General features: G+C 48.8%; 1 protein-coding gene across 1 annotated transcript in view; it reads left to right on the forward strand.

Annotated features, from left to right (window-relative positions):
- LOC144144290 (uncharacterized) overlaps positions 1–24,722 on the forward strand; it is a 216,761-nt gene that overhangs the window by 187,063 nt on the left and 4,976 nt on the right. The window contains exon 15 of the mRNA XM_077675655.1: positions 471–608. Within this exon, the coding sequence (XP_077531781.1) occupies positions 471–608 (138 nt within the window). The remainder of the gene's footprint in view (positions 1–470; positions 609–24,722) is intronic.

Below are 24,722 nucleotides of genomic sequence, written 5' to 3' on the forward strand. Positions count from 1 at the left end.
CGCTCCACTATCTTGCCCGAAACGCGTTCAACCCATGCAAAATTTGTGGCTACGGTTGCATGCGTATGCATACATGTACTATTCTAGGCACTATACGTGTACCGTGCCTGAGACTTTCCCAGGGACAGCGCTCGAGAAAAGTACGATTTGCGTTTACCTTTGGCGTACATTCTGCGTCTCCCCGCTGTATAACGTTAGCTAAAGGGCTTCGCTGGTCATCTACGGCTCCTAATTTCTTTTCGCCCAATGGGCCATTTAAGCTTGTTTTCGCCGCCTCGCGTGAACATTCCGCCGTCGTCGGCTCCGCGCGCCTTCTCCGCTCCCACGTTCCGGTCTCTCGTCGTACACACCCCGTACGCGAGCTCTGCCCACAGTAGGCGACGCCGCGTCGTGAGCTTTCGCTGTCGGCGGGAGAAAAATCGAGGGCGCCCGAAAAAGAGGCGTGCGTCGCGTTTGTTCACTCGATGCAGGCGCAGCAGAGGAACACGCACCCGCTGTACCTGGCGATTCCCGTGACAGTGGCTTCCAGCACGTCCATGTTGACGCCCATTTCTTCGACGGCCGTCACCATCGTGGTGTCCTACGCCGAGATCCGCGTCGCCGATCTGGTACTGATCTCCCATTTAAAGGGCCCGCGAAGGGGAAATGCAACGAAATTCAACTCGAAAGAACTGGCCTTTGCTAACTCAGCGAAAGAAGCCATTTTTTACCGAAAAAGCGCTACAAATATTGAAGAAAAATTTAAATTTCGTGCCGCGGTGGGTGACGTAACATTGTCAGGAGTGGCCTATAGCATGGGCCAGCACTAAAAAAATTCTGCACAAATTCATAGAATTATCTGCTAATCCGTAACATTTTTATGCCGCTTTGTCTTCAATGTGATTTTTTTACAGCCAAATTTCTGGTTTTTCTAAATCACCTCCGGCCAATGATCTCCATTTACGCTATTCGCAAGGGGCACGCCCTAGTATAGGAGGCGCGCAAAGCGATCCAAGATGGCTGCCCTAAGGAGGATCGGGGGGTTCCCTCTACGGACCGCCGCTTATGTGCGCGTTGAAAGCAAATGGGTTAGCTCTGCTTTTTAACGCCGTTAGGTGGCGGTGACGGCAGATTTTAACGGCTCTCCTTAACTTAGATGGTACGCGCCACATTAGAACTAAAGACGAACATTTCGGCCCACAAGCGAAGGTAAAGAGATATGGCAAAAGCCGCTCACGTCCCCTGCGGCGGCGGTAAGGCTTCCAGCGCTCGATCTGTGTCGCTACGAAGTTTCTGCCTGCAAATATCACTGGTTCACTAGCGACCACCACAATTATCGCTCATTAGCGGTACCGACTTATCAGACTACGCCAGCTTACTAGGCGTTTCATTAACTCCCGCTCACTTGACAAATCCTGCCTGTATAAGGCATTTTCATACTATACCGCTCGGTAGTGCGTTGTCGCTCCGTGCAGAACACGCAAGTGAATGGCCTGGCCAGCGTGAATAGTAACAGTTTCCCACTGGGTCTGTTTGACCACCAGCGAAGGGAACGACATAAACGTTTCCAATCAAACTACCCAAGCGTGAACTTTTCTTTTTGTTTAAAACAATACCAAGCGGTCGACGCTGTGGCAGTCGTAGTCGCGTTGCCCCCTACTAAAACCAATATTTTGATAAGACACACACACACTATCAGTAGAGCGTTGGATGCTGCTTATAAAGAAAAAACGCGTCCAAACCAGCCAGAAAAGAAGCCAACCAAAACAATCTTGTGGCTCTAGATTGGAGCTGATTAAACGCTTGAAACTTCTATGCAGAATGTTAATCTGCAAACCAGCTTGAGCTGCTTTCTTACTATACATCACCTAACGTTTTCTGCATTGCTCGAAGCGGCTCCCTGAAACAAGGAAATGCAAAGAAGGAACACAAATCTCTTCGCACGTAAATCATTAATTGTAATGCTGGTTCTAAACTACCGCGCCTGGGCAAGGCTGTTCTCTGTGAAATGTGAGGTGGTGGCCAAGGTGTACCCAAATCACAATGCATGCCCTCGCGGTGTCGCACGTGCAAACAGCTTTGTTAATATGAGCCCATATTATCTGAAAACGCGTCCGCACAACGCACGATAAACAAAGCAAAGAAACGGTCAACAGCGGTAGGTTTTGAAAACAGATTATGGTTCAGCGTAACATCTCACTACTAAAATGTGTTATGCCTGCGCTCTCACACCATTGCTTTGCTATGTTAGAACATGAGCACGAAGAAAATAAAATTATAGCAACGAGTGGTCATTGAATTCCTTGCACCATTGCGGCGACGGACATATCGGCGACCGGGATCGAACTTGTGATATGCATACAAACGTCAAGTAAGGGTGGCGGAAACTGAAGGCGTCCGCCCTGTAAGAGCAGGGTTGTTGCTTGGACGAGTTGGTACATAATTGCAAGTATTTAAAAGCATTGCGCGAATAGGAGGGACTAAACATCACAATACACAGCATGTGCACTGTGTTCGGTTCGTTTCGGTTCCTATTTTTAGTGCAGGGCGTTGAAAGCTCTCGCACGCGGTGTATCAAGCACGAGACCCTTTAGAACATAACATGCATCCCGTGAATGCTGTGCTTGTTATCACGTGAAAGCGGCGTCAAAATCCCACCGCGCGACGCCACCGTCTACGCGCCTTGCGAATTATAACGATTAGAAGTGGAACTTCTCGAAATGGTTCGCCATTTTCCGTAATTCTTCATGTTTTTCATTTTTTTTATTGTTTCAAAATTTCTTTATACCAATTATCTCATTTACACTAACATAACGATTACATGTGAAACTTCCACAAAATGTGCATTATTGTTGAAATGCAGGTCGTTATACCATTTTCCATTTTCCGTAATTTTTAATAATTTTCATATTTTTTTAGTTTGTCAAAATTTCGTCCGACTGATTATCTCCACTTTCGTTATTGTAACGATTGCATTTAGAACTTTTGTGGGAAACGTTGCGTGCTCAGCGAAGAACGCATTGAAACACGTTTGCCGGTGCTGTGCGAGCGATGCGATCGAACCCGCGGGCCCCCAAAAGTCGCCGCCGGCCGGCCGGCCGGTGGGGGAGGGGGGGAGGTGGGCGGCCCCCGATCGCGCAGATGGGGGGACGTCGCGGAGAAATCGCCGGAGAGCGGCTTCATCTGCCTTTGCCACCTGCATTGCCTGGTTGAAAACAAATCGCCATCATTGTAGTTATCGGAACACTGCGCCGGTCTTCTGAATGAACGAAACTCGCAATTTTGTCTTCACGACCCCTCGAAGCCCTGCTCTGAAAAGCATCCATAAATGGCAAAATTGCTTTTCAAAAGATACGCAGCTAATCACTTTTTCCAAGACTGCTCAAAAGCATTTGCATTCACTGAACTCAAAGTATCTGCATTGCAATGGCAATTTCCCTTTTCGAATGTAGTTAATTTATTTTTTCATTGTCAGTTTTTCTGCCTGAAACAAACCCATCTGATCAGTTGTTTGCAAAGTATACCGATCTTTAGTACCGCGAAATATTTGCAGGGATTCTTCAACTGTGGTGCCGAAAATGTTGGCCCTCTTTATCTATGGAACCCCGCAACACTTGTGCAGCGAAAGCCTCCTTAGTGGGACCGATGGCGTCCTGTCGACAGACCAATGCATTTCCCCATTGTCCGGTTGGTCGACCGGAACTCCGGACATGTACACGGCGCGTGCGTGGAACCGGGCTGCCATTGCGTCAAAACAGTTACCTCGAAATCGTGAAAAAAGGGACGCGTGTTCTAGATGACAAAGTACACGCATCAATCACGAAGAACGAGCATTTCGATCTCGTGAACCACGCATCGGTACACACCTATAGATCGTTCGTAGGTGCGTTTACTTAAGGCGCAAAAAATCGTCGCATGGGTTCGTTCTCCGTTAGCGATTAGGGTGTTTGAAGGTTTGACGATCGATTTGGACGCACTGTCGGAAGGCGATAACAAGAAAAAAAGCCTACAGCGTAGTCACACACGAAATCTACGGACAAGAAGTACAAAGTATGCCGAACACAATCGGGGTGGTACATAAAGGAAACAACCAAAGATAGCCAAATATGTGGACGCGACACACAAATGAGCTGCTGTGGTTAGAAATACGCATAAGGGAAAAGCACAGAAAAAAAACGCGGAGTCTAATCACGCACGGAAAAAAACATTTACACTATAAAAAATATAGTGCCACGGACACAAATTGCGACATTATAAAGTAAAAAAAACAACCACAAATAAATAAAAATAAAGGAGAAAACAAGAAAACACGTGCCGTGGTGCAGAAACTACAGATTCGTTGCTTCTTCAAGCAGAAAAAAGTTAAGTACATAACAAAGTTACAAGATCTGGCAGAAGAGAAAAAAATGTAGAATGAATGAAAATAATACGAAAACAACTGGTGGGCAAGAAAATGCCCGAATGCATAGTCGCAACTAAGTAGAGTCCCTATTTTGAACTCAGCAAGAGTTGCACCTCGATGTTGGAGTCAGACAGGCGAACCCGTTTTTTCGTCAACACTTCGTTGGCAGTGTTGAAGAGCCGTTCCACGGAAGCGCTTGAGGGTACTGAGGTGTTGTACTTGAAGACAAGTTGGTTCAGTTCCTCGAAGTTCTTCATCTGCGACAGCGGGTGGTCGACTGGTACCACCATGTCCCGCGGCAGCTCATCCTGTGCCTCGGCTGGAAGGGTTTGCTGCCTAAAGGAAAAGAAATCCTCGGGAGCGGACGAGGTGGCAAATTCCGCGCTGGATGGCTCCGTCACCGCAGCCAGCTCTGTCTTTACGTTGTTGGCCGCCTTGTCTCGCATAGAACTGTCTGGGATCCATGATAGCTTAAACCTTGGGATTAAGCAACTGGCGACAACGAGCATGTGCTTTCCTTTGAGGGGTCCAAACCTGCAATCCCGCGAACGATTCCCGGTGCCCCAGTGACCCCGCAATCCGAGTGACTCTTCGAATGACTTCACAGCGAGAGCAACTCCCTCGACAACAACGCACCCGCGTCTAATGCGGTAATTACAACTGACAATATACGGTGTTTCACATGGTACCTGCTGCGCCGCTCGGACTTAGAAACCTTTCCCCGGCAGAGAACAATTCTATCAGCCAGACGCGCATCCTGTCCTCCCCAGACAAACGATGAAAGGTGAAAAGAATTCTCGCGGCTGCGCTTTCATTCGTCGAACGCCGCGTAAGCTCAACCGGCATGAAAGCAAGAACAAGCTGCGGCCCGCTGCGTGGTCATTCTTCTGCCTTTGACCTTCGAGGAAGCACGTTCCGCTGAAGGGCGGGGAAAGTGAACCACAGCAGCGACTTGCGGATTTTTATACTCGAGCCTTGGCTTCAAAAATAGCCAATTTCTAGGAATGTAATGTTTGCAGAAGGAACACCAAAAACCTAACGAGTTACCGTTACAGTTCCCTTAAAGGGACCCTGCAACACTTACCGTCGACTACCCGGAATGTATTTTAAAGTAAAGTATATTGTACCAGCAATCTCCTCCCGCAAGAATTATGAAAATCCGTTCACTATCACCGAAACTACGCGCGATGAAATACGCCCACCTCCCTTCACGGGAACCCTGGTGTGATGCAACGCATCTCATGGGGGGTTCCAGTGGCGCTTTCCATCGTATTGATTACGCTTATAGCAGGGATTCTCACGCGAAGTGGAGGTGGGCGTAATTTTCCATTTTCACCATGCAATGCACATGCAGTACACGTATACTCAGGTACGGTCTTTATTGCAGACGAGAATGAGTGCCTTGTGGTCCGTAAAGTGCACAGTTAGGGGCTCGACGATTGCATCGTCGAGTACTGCGAGAGAGTGCAAGCGTAACGCGGACGACCGTCGACTGAGACCGTCGGAGCGCGGCATGCCGCTTTATATTCACAGCGCCCGTAGGAGAGGAGAGCGCGGAGAGAGAGAGTACTGCACATGCGCAGCGGTCGCAGCGCCGAGCGCAGCACCGCCCACTGGCGCCTAGCAACGGAGTGAGAGCGCGCTGCGCCAACCCGCAGCTGTTTGGGAGAGAGTGTTCGCTATCGGAAAGAGGAGAGGAGGAGAGGCGCAGCTGTGCGGACAACGCCGGACAGATGCAGGAAGGACCACGGCCGTGGAAGGACAGAGGGGCGAGCATGAGATGCGTTGCATCTAAAATCGCGCATAATTGTTCCCTCTCAACTCAACCACGGACAACGCGACGAAAACTATGCGCTCTCTCCCGGAGAGGGGTGCGGCTTGCGGAGTCTTCCGCAAAGGCTCATGGGTACGTCGTCTGCTACCGCCACTTCCGGTTCGAGATCTCTCCTGCCCTCCCGTACGCCTGCGTGCGCCGGCGGCTGTCAGGCGCGTGTGTGCGTGTTGTTTATTTGTCACAGGGTGCTTACCTGTCAGATAAACCCCTACTAGGGTCAATAGTTGTTATTTATGGAATTCCCGATGCATGAGCGTTTTTTTTTTCGGTGGAAACAGATAAACAACAAGTACACGCGCGCGTGAAAGCCGACGGCGTACGGGAGGCCAGGAGAGCTCCCGAACCGGAAGTGCTGGCTCTCCGCGGGAGGAAACAATGCACCCATGAGCCTTTGCGCTTTTTACCGGTCACCGATATGACAGGCCTGGGAGTTTTCCCTTTTCTCCGAAACGTGGAGGGGTCTATTTCCAGTTAGGTGCCACTAAAAAGCAGTCATGGCTGCCTGCTCGCAAGCAAGCGCTCGGGCTGATAGGGCGTCTTTGGAGCAATAAACGTTTGTTGTCGAGTAATCTGGTTGAAAGGGAAGTACTTCCCTTTCCCTTTCAGTTTGAGTGATGAGCTCAAAGCGTATTGAGCTCATCACTCAAACTCCGCGCGCATTCAAAACACAAAAGAAACGGCAAAACTGTGCCTGCAGGTTCAGGCGTAGAAGAGGTTCGCACACAGCGCCGACGGCAGCGGATCGTCACAGGAACTGCGAGGAATTAGCCGCGAAGTTGACCAGTGACAGCCGATCGGACAGCCACGGCCCAAATGATGTCGTATAGGCCATGCCAGGGGTGCATAATGAGGAGAACTGAAGAGAGTGCGGTCGGTTTTTCCGCGTCTTTCACGGCGATTTGCGCGCTCACCGCTTCACGTGCACGTGTAGAAGAGGTTCGCACACAGCGCCGACGGCAGCGGATCGTCACAGGAACTGCGAGGAATTAGCCGCGAAGTTAACCAGTGACAGCCGATCGGACAGCCACGGCCCAAATGATGTCGTATAGGCCATGCCAGGGGTGCATAATGAGGAGAACTGAAGAGAGTGCGGTCGGTTTTTCCGCGTCTTTCACGGCGATTTGCGCGCTCACCGCTTCACGTGCACGTGTAATCTTTGGCTCAGGTACTCCAGGCAGTGTAATCTAAACGTCGCGCAGGTTTACTTGCACTGCTCAAAAGGTGTTGCAGGGCCCCTTTCCTTCGTTCCTCCAAAAAGGAACTAGTTCCAGGAACGCCGTTACTTGTAACGCCGTTACGTACAACACTGGGCCACTGACATTCGCCTATTATAGCACCTGCAGGTCATGCACGCTATGCAAGCCACAAACTCAATACCCTGTCCTCCTCTCTGTCCTTCAAAGCAAGCTTTCCTAGCAGGGCGACAAAGGACCGCTGCTTTTGCGCACGAACAATCAGTCATCAAATTTCGCGCTTGCTTTCTGGGCTGGCCTCTCCAGAACGAGGGCAGAAGGCTTCAAGAAAAACTCCAACTTCAAGACATTGGAGAAGTGGTTTCGAACAGACTCATCGTCACGGAGCGCGCTTTCGAGGCCGAAGCGCAAAATTCACAGGCGATCACTTGCCCCCGTTCGCCGTAAGGGTAGCACACGCTTATTGCGACATACGGGGGCGAACAGGTAACTGCACCCCGGCGCAAAGCGAGAACGTCTTTACAAAGTCGCGCGCACTCTACGTACCCGGTGCGGGGTTGAATCGTTGCTAGGGATAATTCCAACATAGTAAGCACAGTCCATTCTTGGGAGCACTCCGTCTAATTTCGTCGCGAAGCGAGATGCGAACGCGGCCGCAACAAACGAACAGCTTCGGCCGCCGGCCTGGGTGCAAAACTTCATTCGGGCAGACAGCGCTGCGTGAGGGAGCACGAAACTTGTTCTGTCTAAGGAGCGGAACAGTGGAGCGCCTACGAGCCACTAGCCGCCACGTCTGGGATGAAGAAGACCCAGACGATGATGAAAAGGTGGTGTTTTCTAACCTCCGTTGTTTCATTTGCTTTTGGCAATTCCTAGCCAAGGTCAACGCGTCTCATCTGTACAGCGGTCTTCGTGAACACTGCAGCGGCATCGCGGTGAGCTGGACCCCAGTCCCTTGAGCGAACGTTTGCGTTTTTGCCGGTGAGACTTCAGAGTTAGGCCTATCGTCACTAGAACGCCATTGCTTCCCGATCACAATAGCTAGCGGGTAGTGATGACTCACCACTCCTGGGACAATTTCATTAGGTTAAACAGTTCTCTATGACCGGGTTGCAAGTTTCTTCGCAGCATCTAGTATCTACTGACAACCTTGATTTCCAAGCTATGAAGTCCGACAGCGCCGTGGCCCATAGCCTTTCTGGTTTGGGCAATCCCGTTGGGATTGACTCGGAGCATTTACTCGGTTCTGTGTATCATCATCAGGAAGGAGCTGCCAATCCCCTTTTGGCCAATCCAGCGCACCGTTCAAGCCCTGCAAGCTCTGTGACCAACTTTGAAGACTGCGTCCCACTCGAAATTTACCCGGCACTCCTACTTGCTCGTTCTGCGAAGGTTACCCAAACATACTCCACACAATATGGGCCTGTGATCGACATCCAAAGTTGACCCCTATCCCGAATCCAACTCTAGCATCCTGGGAGACAAGTTTGGCTGACCCCAGCGCTGCGACACAGCTCCTGCTGACGTCCAGAGCGGAGGAAGCCATGGTCACGGCTTCCCAAGACGGCGCCCTGGACTAAGGGTGCTCAGGAAAATAAAGTTTACTTCCTTCCTTCCACTCAGTGGATATGATTTATCGGCCATAGACGTTAGGAATCCCATTATACTGGGCAAACAGTTCCTCCTGTTGGACAACCCGAGCAAGGTTCCCGTCGCCACGCGAGGGAAGATAGTGGGACTGTTCTCTGACATGCAAGGCATTATTGTGGGCCTGAAGACTAATCTTGCTCAGGCGGATGGTCGCATTGAAGAATTACGAGCGCAGCTTGTTGAAGTAAGGTCTCACTGCGAGCCCCCTTCTGGCCCTAAAGGCACAGTTGTGTCGCCGGCGTCGATGCCGACTTTTGTAGAAGCAGTCCGTGGGAGTTGGGCCACGCACGCAAATCCTGCTCGCTCAGAAGCCACGCAGCGTACCCCAGCTGGTGCCTTTGTCCTTCAACAATCGAATGCTGTCGGCCCAAACGCTCACCTGGCATTTTACAGCAACTCAAACCATGTTCTTCTGCTGTCTCCCGTTGTGCCATCTGCTAGCCCGGGGCCAGACACAATCACATTACTTAAATCTACCTTCGGCAATGACCCCTCCGGTATCGGAGTAAAGCAAGTGAAGGTTATTCCGTCACGCTCGGGCCTCGCCGTCGTCTCTGCCGACCGAGAGTCTATCGATAACCTCGAGAAGGCCATTGCTTCGAACGTGCAAATCAAAACTGCTCTCAAGGTTTCCCGTCCCCCCCCCCCCCCCCGTCGTCTTCCGCAATTCAAAATTCCCGGTGTGGACCCTAGCATTCTCCCTGGTATCCTGCGTGCAAATATCAATGCGAGCAACAACCTTGCCATTCCCGAAGACGGCTTCCGTCATCGGAAATATTTCAGAGACCGCGCGGGAAACAATGTGCACATCATCGAGGTATCACCTGCGGTGTATGGGTTACTTAAAAATCAGGACCGACTCCTCATAGGCTGTACCTCCTGCCCCATCAAAGGAAACTTCTACGTCGCCGCGTGCCAGAAGTGCTGTTCTTATGGCCATGTGTCCACTCGCTGTCCAAACGATCGCATCACCTGCCCATATTGTGCAGAGGAGCACTCAGCAGCTGCCTGCAATCTTGAAAACAAGAATAACGTGGTGTGCAGGGAGTGCTGTGCGGCTGGGAAAGAAAGGTTTGCTCGTACTTTTAATGCACCATGCTGGGAAGTCTTGACTGCGCGCATCGCCCGACTTCGACCGAAGACAATCTACGAGAAAATTACGCCGGTTTCCCCACTGTCTGCTTAGGTTTTCCGGAAAAATGGCATCGCTCAAGTTTTTACAGGCTAATCTGGATCACACGCGCGCAGCGACAGCACATGTCGTCTCGTATATTGAAGCCCAAAAAATTGACTTCGCAGTTGTTTGTGACCCGTATGTTCGAGGGAAACTAGTCCCAGAGATTCCTCCCCGGTGGTTTAAATTCCACCATGGTCAAATCCCGCGGTGCATGGTTGTTTCTCCTAACCCATCTTTGGACATCTTCCCTGTTCATGTGTCACCATTCATCATCGCCCTTGTGTTGAGTGCGCCGGACATTTCTATACGTTTGATAGGAGTATACGCCGCTCCATCAGTGGCTCTGGATTATATCCTCACGTCTTTAACGTCAGTATTAGACAGTCAAAATTCTGACAATGTGGTCATTGCGGGCGATTTTAATGCGAGAAACTCGTTGTGGGGCGTTGATGTGGTGAACACACGGGGGCAGCAGTTGGCACAGTTCATTAGCTCGCGGCAACTGCGGATACTGAATTGCAGTCGTCTTTGGCGGCAGCTGCTGCACCTGCGGCGACTGCAATGCCTCAATCGCCTTTTGCCTCAGCACCTTGGCAATTTTATTGTCAGAAGTTAAATAAACAAACAAACCCGAATTCTCTGTCTACGTTTGTCACCGACTACACAGAAACATGGATTGACGTCACGTTGACTGCTGGACCAGTCTGGTCTTCTGGAGTTTTCTGGACAGTTCGGGACACCCCGACCCTGTCGGATCACCGTTTCATCTTCTTTGGTATACAAGATGTTCCAATTGGGCGAAAGAAGCGGTTAACCAAAGCTTCCGAGTCTCGTCTAGTCGAGGAATTGCTACAGGATCCCTGGTTCCACACACACAGTATTTTCTACTGGTATGTCATCTCCGGAGAGTCTGGATGGCATCGTCAATGTGTTTTATGCGAAGGTCGACTGCCTGAGGAAGCGATTGGAGCGGCTGCCAAAACGTTACAGGGGAAATGCTTGGTAAACTGATGAATTGGCTCGGGAACGCTCGTCTGTGAGAGCAATGCGTCGGATGTACCAGATGTGTCGTGATCCCCTCCTCCGTGCTGATCTCAGATTTTGGTATTACAAGTTACTCGCTGAGTACAAAAGGCACGTCGAGGAAGCAAAAGATGAAGCCGTCAGGAGAAGGTGCACTGCAGCCTCCCGTAAGAATTTATTTGGAATTCCCTTCAAAATTGCTTTTCAAAAGTTATCGACTCCTTCCGTTCTGCCCCCGCTTCACTCATCTGACATCTCATCTACTTCCTCCACTTTACAATTGGCAGCGTTACTGCTAAGCACTCTTCTGCCAACTGATGACTCTGAAGGCGATACCCTTGCCCATCTGGCTATGAGGGCGCTGATACGCCAGTCAGCATACGCGCAAAGAACTACGGATTACGAATTCACTATGAATGAACTCCGACTGGCTGCTAGGAATTTAAATTTAAATTCCGCGTCTGGACCTGATGGTATTAAGGCCAGCATGTTGGCCCTTCTTGTTGGGCATGCTTCCCCGTTTTCGCTGTCCGTGTTTAATGCGCGCCTATCCCTTGGCCATTTCCCGTCGGTCTGGAAAGAAGCGAGGGTTATTTTTCTACTGAAAACGAACCGCCCGCCGCATGACCCCTCTTCATACCGCACCATTTGCATTTCATCTCTACTCGGTAAGCTACTGGAACTCATGCTGAACGGTCGACTTCACTTCTTCCTGCACACGTCTAGCCTACTGCAGGAACATCAGTATGGTTTCACTCAGGGACAGAGTGCAACATCGGCGCTGCACAACCTGCGCTCGCATCTCCCGGTTTGCCGTGAAGAGGGATCGTTGGCTCTGTTCATTTCATTGGACTTTAAAGGACTCCATTTGGCACCCTTTCTTGCTTTACTTCCTTCGAGCCCGCCGCTGCCCTTTTAACATTTACCGCTTGCTTGAATCCTTCTTACATGGAAGGTCGGTGCACTACAGAAGTCATGCGGGGAGTGTGCGTGTCCAGACAACGATGGGCAGCCCCCAGGGCTCACCTTTGAGCCCGCTATTGTCTAACATCGCGATTCATGACCTACTGTGCCTTTATGTACCACCTAATGCGCATATTCAGGCCTACGCTGACGATACAGTAGTCGTAATCAAGGGAGGTACACGGCGGGCGCTTGAGGACCTCGCCAACGAGACTCTAGAGAGAATATTAAAATGGACGCGTGCTGCGAAGTTACAATTGAACCCCACCAAGTGTACATGCCGGCTGGTATCGAGAGGACAGAGAAGTGCACAGCGGACGCCGACCATTAAGCTGTGCGGAACGACTTTGCGGCAAGTCACTGAGGTGAAGCTCTTGGGTGTGGTGTTCGATAGTCACTTGACCTTTGTCGCCCACACGAATCATTTGCGGAACCGCGTTGAGAAGATGTCCGCCGCCCTCATTGGTTTTTGCGCGTCTTCATTCCTTTCTGGACCACAGTCACCTTCACCTTGTTTACCACAGAGCAATTCTGCCGACTGTAACTTATGCTGCAGCGGCATGGTGGGGCGATCATCAGCACCATTTGTTAAAAGCTAAAATTCACTCCTTGATGCGTTCGTCACTGTTTGTGGTCACCGGAGCTCACACCACAACTAGAACCGCGGCGCTGGAAGTATTGGCAAACTCCCTTCCGCTGTCGATCGTCTTGGACATCGAGACAGGTATTTTCGACTTGTTTCACCTGCGGCAGTCCACTGAGCCATACATGGAGCACGCATTTTCCGGGCGAGGTGGAACATCCTCTTCTTTGGACCTGCTGCTATCCCGCTCTGCGCTTGGCGATTCAACACCGCAGGATAGACTGCCGTACAGCTGCGAGGATAAAGTTGAGCCCTGGTTTACATGCGTAAACAGACGGTTTTTTTACCACGACATCTGCCAGTGCAGCGTTCGTTGTGCTCAGCCCGTCTGATGAGGTTTTGGTGACGCAAAGGTTTCGAATTTCGCCACCGACCAGCTCTTATGGCGCAGTAGCGATTGCCTTACACTGTTTGTTCCTCTACCTCAACACCAACAAGCCCTCATGTCCCATTTTCATTTATTCTGACTGTCTGTCCCTGCTTTTGGCTTTAGGAGATCCTTTCAACCCCTCAGAAACTGTTCATGAAATTCAAGTAGACTATAAATCACTGGCTTCTTCCGTTCCAGTCTCCCTCTTCCACGTTCCCAGCCACTCCGATGTGTGGAGCAACGAGCTCGCCGATCTCGTCGCTACAAGTGCGGCAACTCGGGGTGCAGAAGTGGAGCGGCGTACTTCGAAGCGAATTGTAAGAGCACGGCTCTTGAAGGCAGTTCGGCTGGAGTGGCAACGTAGGTGGAGCTCCGACAACACAGACACTGAGTTGTTTCGATGGGTACCAAGTGTTCTGGCCATACCTCCATTCTTTCCTCCGCCCCAAAGACTCGCCCAACATTTAACCGGACATGGACGGTTTCCCCATTATTTCCACCGGTTGATCTGCTGCATAATAACACGTGCTTCTGCGGACTCAGTGCTCCTTCCGTCAGCCACTATCTCCTGGATTGTGCAAAAACAGTTCCCTTTGTGTCCAGATTAAGACGCCTCGTTCGCCTCCCACTGGAACCTCCTTATTTGCGTCAGGCACTGGACAACGCTGAAGCGGTGGTAACTTTAATAGGGCTGGTGGAGTTTGTCGGCAACAGCATGCCGGACATTTCGCGACAGTGAATCTGGCCTCTAGTAGCCGATACCTGTTTGCTCTGCACATGACATGTGCCTTCCCCTACGACCCTTTGGGCGAAGCCTGAAGGCAAAGCCTGTGAAGAAGAGGGAACTCAAGTTCTACAGCTCCTGGGACGTTCGTGGAGTCAACTGTGTCTGTACAGTCATTCGCTGCGTAATTCTTCCGGACGCTGCTCCTTTGCGCTGTGCTCCTGCTGCCATGTGGTCAAACAGTGTGTGCCGTTCGCAATTTGACAGTGGTGTTCCCGTGCATTCGGATGGGCAAGGCAGGATTGGTGACCCGCTCGTGTCCTAATGTCATGTTTTAAGATGTTTTGGTGTGGTGTAAGCTCACGTTTCGTACGCGTGTGGACGGGCCGGTTGACATGCGTGGTCTTGCGGGTTCGAACTGGCCGAACTGCTATGAACTGGCCGAAAGTGTAGCAATATGTGGGTGTATTTAATTTTGCATTCTACAAATTGGCTTTTACTACAAAAAGTATGTTTGGGTAATAACCCCAGTTCATTTATTTTTGATTGGCTGCAAACCTGTCATAGCGTTGTTAAAGCGGGTGTTGTTCCCCAGGTTATTCTTTTTTATTTTTGTGAGGGGGGGGGGGGGGGGGGCATGGAAAAAGAATTGGAAGAATTGGAGCGCTGAAGAGCCACTAGCCGCCACGAGATGTAAGCAAGGAGATAACACAGGCTGTAGTGCCTTTTGGCCCCGAAAGTATTGTAAATAAATAAATAAATAAATAAATAAATAAATGTGACTACACCGAACCTGCAATAACCATCGTAACCGCCACTTGCGAATGTACGCCGACACAGCTACCAGTACATTTATAATTGTTTATGACTTATGAAATTGAGCGGGCAAAGACAGATTTTCTATGTTTTTTGAGAGCTTGTGTGGCGCGCCGTTCTCGTTCTGTTGTTCATCACGTGACTCTTGGCACGTCCGCTCAGTCGCCGTTGTCGTCATCTCTGCTGGGTGGTTCGTTAATGTGAGGCAGTCCCTGATTTCTCCTTCTTGGTCGACGATGACTAGGGAGGCATTGGTCTTGTCACAAAAGGCAGCGTCAGTATATACAACATTTGGGTTTGTTTCCAACTTTCTGCGTAGGAAATTGACCCTGGCTTTCCATCCAGGGGTTTCCCCAGGCATCGAATCAAGGGGGGGTGTCTCAATGGCTCTGGAGGGGGGTGGTTCATAAACTAGAAAAGCTGTTTTTTTATCCCACTAGTTAAATAATAGACATCTGTTAACCAAACGCTCATCCCCGTGACGTACGTTTTTCATTTTCTATATATATATATATATATATATATATATATATATATATATATATATATATATATATATATATATATATATATATATATATATATATATATATATATATTCAAAAACTTGGGTGCGACCACTTGGAAAACACTAACAAATACTTTATTTCGACAGTTTCGACCAGTGGTCTGGTCTGCTTCAGGGAAAATTACAAGTGACTGAATATGCTCTACGATACACACTTCACGAGAGAGGGGAATTTTGCCCTCTACCTCTCTTTCTTGCCAGAAAAGAAACCAAATAAATGAAAGCAAACATGTACAATAATCTCAGCGGCACATATACACGTCTCTCCCCAGGCGAGCGGCGATACAAAGCAAGGAGAGGGGAAAAGGAAAACAGGAGAAAAAAGGAGTATAAAGAAGGAGGCAATTAGAAATACAGAAAGAGGGGAGAAAAGGAGAGGCAGAAGAAAGGGGGGTTCTCAGAAGCAGACACTGACGAATACGAAGGTCGAACAGCGGAAACTTGAAAGGTAGAGTGAGGGACCGCTCAGCGGCTCAGAATGACGTGACGTGCCGCATTCCGCGTACTGTAAAAAGAGAAAAAAAAAAAAAAAAAAAAAAAAAAAACGGAAGAAAAACCCCTAGGAGTGAATTATGTTTGAAGAACGTTGTTGCGAATGTAGATAAGCGCCACATGGCCCCCAGTAGCTCACGAATGCCAATACAGGGTCTAAACACACATAGCGAGAGGAGCGGAGGAAACATGAGTACGGAGGCTGCGGCGTCGGGCAAGGTCCGCGCACTCAACATGGTCCGAAGTCGTGTTGTAAACGATAGCCCGAGTCGGCGCGGCGCGCCACGGAGATTTATTGGTGCAGAAGCGCTAGCGGAGCGCCGAAACGTCGCCGGAGGAGTCATTCCCGTGCGGAAACGCACCCCCCTAGCCCCCCCCCCCCCGTTTTACCGAAGCTCGTAACCGTGTGGTCGCCAGGCGCGTGTTCTCTATTTTGTTAAAAATGGCAAAACGATAATGAGGAGAAAAGTAGGTCTGAACCGCAGATTTATTGCTAACAGCACTCGTTTGGCTCCCTCGCCGCACGCCCCCCGCCCCCTCCCCCCCAAAAATAATAATAATAATAATAATAATAATAAAAAAAGTTCACGTATGGTCTCGTAGGCAGCCCAATCTCCCTGCGCTCTCGTTTATACCCTCAGTAAGCGTCCGAAATTTATGTATAAAGAACGATTCTCTCTGTTCCCGCTCGTAAGTATTGCGGAAGCCGGACTGAATTAACACTACTTGTATTCTTTCGAAGGAGTGATCCGCGAGGCGGAGGTGCCTGGACAGTGGAAGACCGGGAAGTCCCTTTACATGCGACTTGTGATTGTTAAATCTGGTGCGGAAGGGCGTTTCGGTCTGTCCAATGTACTCCTGATTACAAACGAGGCAACGAAGTTTATAGATTACGTTTGAGGTGTCGCAATTTAAATTTTCTTTGATAGCATATTTAAAGGTTGACCTGCTGGCTTGGGCAATATTAGTCGTCTCGATGTGGGCGCAGACTTTACAGCGCGGCTTGCCGCATGGTCGGCAGCCTTGAGCTCGCTCAGGTGGCTCTGTTTTAGCGTTGACTAAGAGGTCCCTCAAGTTTTTGCCACGTCGGTACACAACACGAGGGGGCTGCTGGAAAATGGCCGACAACCGGTCGCTCTGTTTGATGATATTGAAATTTCTTCTCAAGATGTCATTTACTTTAGGAATTTTGGAAGAGTAGGTGAGAACCAAATTAGTCTCGGGGTGGTTTTCTTTTCGGCTTTCAGCTAGAATGTCCTCTCTTTTCAAGTTGCGAGCGCGCTCAATTGCATCGTCAACTATTCCTTCTGGGTATTTTTGGCCAATCAGGGAGGTCTTAAGTTCACGTGCATTTTTCTCGAAATCCTCCTGCCCAGAGCATATTCTACGGTACCTGTGTGCCTGTGAATACGGTATGCCTGTTTTACAATGGCGAGGGTGGCTGCTAAAGAAGTGGAGATACTGTTGGCGGTCAGTGGGCTTCCTGTACAATGTTGTTGAAATGTTCCCACTGTCCAGGAGCAGCGTGACATCTAAGAAATTAATGGTTTTGGTTGAGATCTGATGGGTTAGTTTTATTGAAGGATGCAGGGAGTTGATATCTGAAATGAATTCCGTGAGGCTCGCCTCATCGTTGTCCCAAATGAAGAAGATGTCATCCAGAAAGCGCTTGTAAATTACGGGTTTAGGGCAGCATTGGAAATGCTGCCCTAAACCCGTAATTTACAAGCGCTTTCTGGATGACATCTTCTTCATTTGGGACAACCAATGCTGCCCTAAACCCGTAATTTACAAGCGCTTTCTGGATGACATCTTCTTCATTTGGGACAACGATGAGGCGAGCCTCACGGAATTCATTTCAGATATCAACTCCCTGCATCCTTCAATAAAACTAACCCATCAGATCTCAACCAAAACCATTAATTTCTTAGATGTCACGCTGCTCCTGGACAGTGGGAACATTTCAACAACATTGTACAGGAAGCCCACTGACCGCCAACAGTATCTCCACTTCTTTAGCAGCCACCCTCGCCATTGTAAAACAGGCATACCGTATTCACAGGCACACAGGTACCGTAGAATATGCTCTGGGCAGGAGGATTTCGAGAAAAATGCACGTGAACTTAAGACCTCCCTGATTGGCCAAAAATACCCAGAAGGAATAGTTGACGATGCAATTGAGCGCGCTCGCAACTTGAAAAGAGAGGACATTCTAGCTGAAAGCCGAAAAGAAAACCACCCCGAGACTAATTTGGTTCTCACCTACTCTTCCAAAATTCCTAAAGTAAATGACATCTTGAGAAGAAATTTCAATATCATCAAACAGAGCGACCGGTTGTCGGCCATTTTCCAGCAGCCCCCTCGTGTTGTGTACCGACGTGGCAAAAACTTGAGGGACCTCTTAGTCAACGCTAAAACAGAGCCACCTGAGCGAGCTCAAGGCTGCCGACCATGCGGCAAGCCGCGCTGTAAAGTCTGCGCCCACATCGAGACGACTAATATTGCCCAAGCCAGCAGGTCAACCTTTAAATATGCTATCAAAGAAAATTTAAATTGCGACACCTCAAACGTAATCTATAAACTTCGTTGCCTCGTTTGTAATCAGGAGTACATTGGACAGACCGAAACGCCCTTCCGCACCAGATTTAACAATCACAAGTCGCATGTAAAGGGACTTCCCGGTCTTCCACTGTCCAGGCACCTCCGCCTCGCGGATCACTCCTTCGAAAGAATACAAGTAGTGTTAATTCAGTCCGGCTTCCGCAATACTTACGAGCGGGAACAGAGAGAATCGTTCTTTATACATAAATTTCGGACGCTTACTGAGGGTATAAACGAGAGCGCAGGGAGATTGGGCTGCCTACGAGACCATACGTGAACTTTTTTTATTATTATTATTATTATTATTATTATTTTGGGGGGGGAGGGGGCGGGGGGCGTGCGGCGAGGGAGCCAAACGAGTGCTGTTAGCAATAAATCTGCGGTTCAGACCTACTTTTCTCCTCATTATCGTTTTGCCATTTTTAACAAAATAGAGAACACGCGCCTGGCGACCACACGGTTACGAGCTTCGGTAAAACGGGGGGGGGGGGGGGGGGGGGGGGGGGGGGGCTAGGGGGGTGCGTTTCCGCACGGGAATGACTCCTCCGGCGACGTTTCGGCGCTCCGCTAGCGCTTCTGCACCAATAAATCTCCGTGGCGCGCCGCGCCGACTCGGGCTATCGTTTACAACACGACTTCGGACCATGTTGAGTGCGCGGACCTTGCCCGACGCCGCAGCCTCCGTACTCATGTTTCCTCCGCTCCTCTCGCTATGTGTGTTTAGACCCTGTATTGGCATTCGTGAGCTACTGGGGGCCATGTGGCGCTTATCTACATTCGCAACAACGTTCTTCAAACATAATTCACTCCTAGGGGTTTTTCTTCCGTTTTTTTTTTTTTTTTCTCTTTTTACAGTACGCGGAATGCGGCACGTCACGTCATTCTGAGCCGCTGAGCGGTCCCTCACTCTACCTTTCAAGTTTCCGCTGTTCGACCTTCGTATTCGTCAGTGTCTGCTTCTGAGAACCCCCCTTTCTTCTGCCTCTCCTTTTCTCCCCTCTTTCTGTATTTCTAATTGCCTCCTTCTTTATACTCCTTTTTTCTCCTGTTTTCCTTTTCCCCTCTCCTTGCTTTGTATCGCCGCTCGCCTGGGGAGAGACGTGTATATGTGCCGCTGAGATTATTGTACATGTTTGCTTTCATTTATTTGGTTTCTTTTCTGGCAAGAAAGAGAGGTAGAGGGCAAAATTCCCCTCTCTCGTGAAGTGTGTATCGTAGAGCATATTCAGTCACTTGTAATTTTCCCTGAAGCAGACCAGACCACTGGTCGAAACTGTCGAAATAAAGTATTTGTTAGTGTTTTCCAAGTGGTCGCACCCAAGTTTTTGAATATTTAAACAGTATCCAAGAATTCCTTCTCTGCTATATATATATATATATATATATATATATATATATATATATATACTTTGATTGCGAGAAGGGCTGTCTTTGGTTGCAGTAGCAAATAGTAAAAAATGGGTATAGCTTCTAACAAAACTGTTTATTGGTCGACGTTTCGATCGGATGCCGATCTTTCTCAAGACAACATTTCGCATTTCTGTGCACGTATTTATAAGCTCGTCGTCCAACGACGCCGAAAAAAGAGAGAGGGGGGATTTGGGGAGAAAGGCAGCAACAAACACGCTCTCGGCGAGGTGAGGTAAAGGTTTGCAAAAAAGAGAGAAAAAAAAGAGAGAAAAAAAAAAAGCAAAGCAAAACAAAGACAAACCTAAACATGCAGAAAAAAGAGAGGAGTACACAACTCTTTCACAAACACTGTCCTCCGTCGTTCGTCAGCTTGTAGAACGAGTGACCGGCAGCGCCCGCTTCTGGACGCTTTCTGGACGATGTATTCCTTATTTGGACCGGTACGGAGGATGACTTAATCGACTTCATCGAGTGTTTCAACAAGGCCCATCCAAGCATCGCATTCACTTATACCTATTCAACCACGGAAATCAATTTCCTTGACGTGCATATGAATACAGACAAAGGAGAACTGATCACTACCGTGTACAAAAAACCTACCGATAGGCAGCAGTATCTGCACTTCGACAGTTGTCATCCGCGCCACTGCAAAACGAGTATCCCATACTCGCAAGCCCACCGATTTAGGAGAATTTGTTCCCGCACCGAGGACTTCGAGGCAAACGCAGAAAACTTGCGCAATGTACTCGCGAAGCAACAATACCCACCACCCATAGTCAACGACGCTATTTGCAAAGCGGTCAACCTTGATCGCCAAGAGTTGCTGCACCATGAAAAGGAACTAAACCAGAAGGGGAGAGGCAACCTAGTTTTGACGTTCGGGGGCAACTCCACAAACATAAACAAAATCTTGAAAAAGCACTTCAACATGCTACAACAGAGTGAACGGCTTTCGAAAATCTTCCCCACCCCTCCTCGGGTCGTATACAGGCGCCCCAAAAATATTAAAGATTACCTTGTACACGCCAAAACTGAGAGGGCACCCAAGGGTGGGTGTCGACCATGCGGAAAGGCACGGTGCCGCGTATGTAAACACATGCAGACAACCACGGTGGCAGAAAGCACCAACTCAAATTTCAAGCATCTAATTCACGCGACACTCGACTGCGACTCTTCTAATGTGGTGTACCTTCTGGAGTGCGGTGTTTGTGGCATCCAATACATTGGCCAGACGGACACGGCATTCCGCATGCGCTTCAACAACCATCGCGCACATGTTCGTTCACTCCCGGATCTACCCTTATCACGCCATATTAACTCCCAAAACCACCCGTTCGACTCCATCAGGGTCACACTTTTACAGAGTGGATTTTCTACTACAAGAGAACGCGAACAACGTGAATCTTACATTATTTACAAATTCAACACCGTAAAGGCAGGAATGAATGTTAGCCCGGGCATTATGTCGTCTATACATGCTGTTGATAATCTGGCTGCAGAATAATCCCCTATCTAAATTGTAAGTCTCTGTGTCGTTTAAACAAATAATCAAGCTATTCTTATTTTATTTATTCCCTTCCTGGGGTGTCCGCACAGGCGGCATATGCCACAAACAACATCGAGGCGCCCGCCGCCGTTTACTCCAACAAAGGACCCGCGCGACTCCCGCGTGCGGTTAGAGGATTAGTTAAGCTCCTTCTCCCTGGTTCATGGTCAGGGACGACCCTGTCGGCTGCCCGGGCAGGGCAGAAGAATAGAGCTAAGAATGATGAATGGCGCTCGCCCGTCCTGCCGGTAGGCGGAATCGTGCATGCTTTGAGCCACAGTGCGGAGATCGTACCTAAACTCTTAACGAGCCTGCCTGTTTGTTTTGTGGGGTTGGCGTCACTGAGATATGTGTGCGGCTGCGCCCGCTTTCTGTAAACTCTTCCCGTAAGGTCAGTGACCATTAGAATTCTTTGCCTCCCAGTGATGGTGTGAGAGCGTCCCTGTTACTGCTTTGCGCTTTCGTTTCTTAAGCAGAGCGGCCCCCCTTGAAGCGGGCGCTGCCGGTCACTCGTTCTACAAGCTGACGAACGACGGAGGACAGTGTTTGTGAAAGAGTTGTGTACTCCTCTCTCTTTTCTGCATGTTTAGGTTTGTCTTTGTTTTGCTTTTCTTTTTTTTTCTCTCTTTTTTTCTCTCTTTTTTGCAAACCTTTACCTCACCTCGCCGAGTGCGTGTTTGTTGCTGCCTTTCTCCCCAAATCCCCCCCCTCTCTCTTTTTTCGGCGTCGTTGGACGACGAGCTTATAAATGCGTGCACAGAAATGCGAAATGTTGTCTTGAGAAAGATCGGCATCCGATCGAAACGTCGACCAATAAACAGTTTTGTTAGAAGCTATACCCATTTTTTACTATATATATATATATATATATATATATATATATATATATATATATATACAGTCGAACACGGCTATATCGAACTCCAAGGGGATTATAAAATAGTTCGATATATCGATAATTCGAAATATGAAATATGCCTATCTGAAGCGTATCTGAAAACTCCGCACATCACTGAGAGCTTTTCAAAGTCGCTACAAGCGGTACCTTGCCGATTTGTTCCTCACAGCCCAGTAAATTCAAAGCCACACCGCTACGATAACGACAATTTAAAACAAACAACAAAATCTGTGAGCTTCGCTTGCTTCATTTTTTGCGTCATAAGTTTACAAATACAAAGTCTTCCGCTTTTCCGTGACCATGGCTCCGAAATGTGGGCCGTGGACAAAAACACGTAACATGCCAAATGGGTCCCCCTGCGCGATCAACCACTTAAAATCGCTAGAGCATGCAGAAAACATGCCAGAAACCGAGCGCGGCAGGAGAAGTCGCCATCATCATCACATCCACCGCATCAGGAGAAGGGCACTTGCAGGGGCAATTCAGGCGCAGCGTTCGATATATCGAAAGTGTCCGTGATCGAGAGTTCGATATACGCGTACTACAGCGCTATACTTTTGCAAGGGGTTTCCAAGGGGATGTTCAGACAGTTCGATATAGACAATAATTCGATATATCCGTGTCCGACTGTGTATATATATATATATATATATATATATATATATATATATATATATATATATATATATATATATATATATATATATATATACACACGCCTGAGAGGCGGTGCTTTCTATTCAATCTAAGAAAAAAAAACAAATTTAGAGAAATTCATTTTTTACCATAGAAGGTAAATTTCTCGCCATTTTTCAACGTATAAGGACATTTTCGAACTTGTTTCCAGGGCCAGTGACGAAATTTGAGTTCTTAAAACAATGTTTAGGTAGTACACGAATTATGCAGCACTTATAAATCAGGCACCGATTGTACGCTCCCGATTTATTAAAACGCCAGGATTAGCTTCCGTAGCGCTTTTCGCTACTCCCTGGCTAGTAGCAATGTGCTCGCAGCGTGGTCCGCCTCAAACCACTTTGCCCCTTTCCTTTGAAAGCCTTTTTTGTGTGCACATACGAACTTGTCACGAGCTGTCGAAAAAAAGAAAATAAATACGTGCAACGCTAACAGCAAGCTCGGGGGGGGGCGCACTTTTGTTTATTTTGCCCGAGGCTACTGCCAAGAATAGCAGACGGGCAGCCCGCGCATGCGCAGATCGATACTGAAAAAGGTTCATACAAGGACTGACAAGAGTGAAATTTGGGGATTCAAGGGGGGGGGGGGGGGGTGTCCAGAAAAACTAGGGGGGGTCTACACACCCCCTAGGGGGGGTGTAGGGAAATCACTGCTTTCCATCTGTCTTCATGCAAGTGGGGGGTCCATGTTTCTTGGAATGGGTGGCGCTTTCAGTTTCTCTCTGGCGGCGTTGCTGAGGTTTTCTTTGTCGACAATTGATTGTACATCTAACCTGGAGCCTACTCACATTAACAAACACCAGCACAGAGGAAGCCGAAACTGACGCCCTTTTATTGGCCGAAAGGTATAGAGGATTCCAAGGGAAAAGCCTCCAAGTAATTACGGACTCTAAGAAAGCTGTACAAAACATTATAAATGGCCGAATCCACCAAAGGCTAACAAAAATTTTACCTCTCAATATCACGAAGTTCCAAAACATCATTTGGGCCACGGGACATGAGGAGCTTGAGGGTAATGAGAGAGCACACCAAGCTGCGCGAGAACTTACTAACCGCTCAGCCAGTAGTCCTAGCTTACTCACCCCTCTCCCCAATACCTAGGGTTGCCACCTGGCCGGTTTTGGACCGGCCCGACCGGTTTTTGAAACAGTGGGCCGGTTGCCGGTCCATACTTCAAACTGGCCGTCATTGGCCGGTTTTTTGGCCCTCGTACCGTGATTACGCCCGTTTTGCCGTTTTATAAGCGTCAATTCAACAACTAAGGCGATATATATGTGTCGACAGGATGGAGGGGGACCTAAGATAGGAACAAAACAACGAAATGCTACCACCGCGGTCAGCAATTGCGGTTACTTTTCAGTGAAGCACATATAACCAAGCTCTCAATCACTTCCAGTACAAAGGTTTTGTTCATTTCTCTCTAAGAAAACGCTACAATAAATGGCACTGCATGTCAAAAACATGGCGCCTTTTTTTCAACACAAAATAAATATTCTATATACCATGCCCCCCCCCAGCCCCCCCAACCCCAAGGGCCGGTTTTTTTTTTCGGCGAAAGGTGGCAACCCTACCAATACCTTCGGTGAGCGACTCAACATTCAAAGAAAAGCCAGAGCTCTCTTTCCTCCACCAGATAAAAGCTTAACGGCTGCAGAGTATCAGTCTCTCAGACAAATACTGACGAACACCTATTCCAACATCCTCAGACTATAGAATATGTCCCCCGAGAAATTCTCAAACG

Source organism: Haemaphysalis longicornis, unplaced genomic scaffold (assembly GCF_048455015.1).
Source record: "Haemaphysalis longicornis isolate Haplotype H1 unplaced genomic scaffold, Haemaphysalis longicornis Haplotype H1 scaffold_7, whole genome shotgun sequence".
Lineage (NCBI taxonomy): Eukaryota > Metazoa > Arthropoda > Arachnida > Ixodida > Ixodidae > Haemaphysalis > Haemaphysalis longicornis.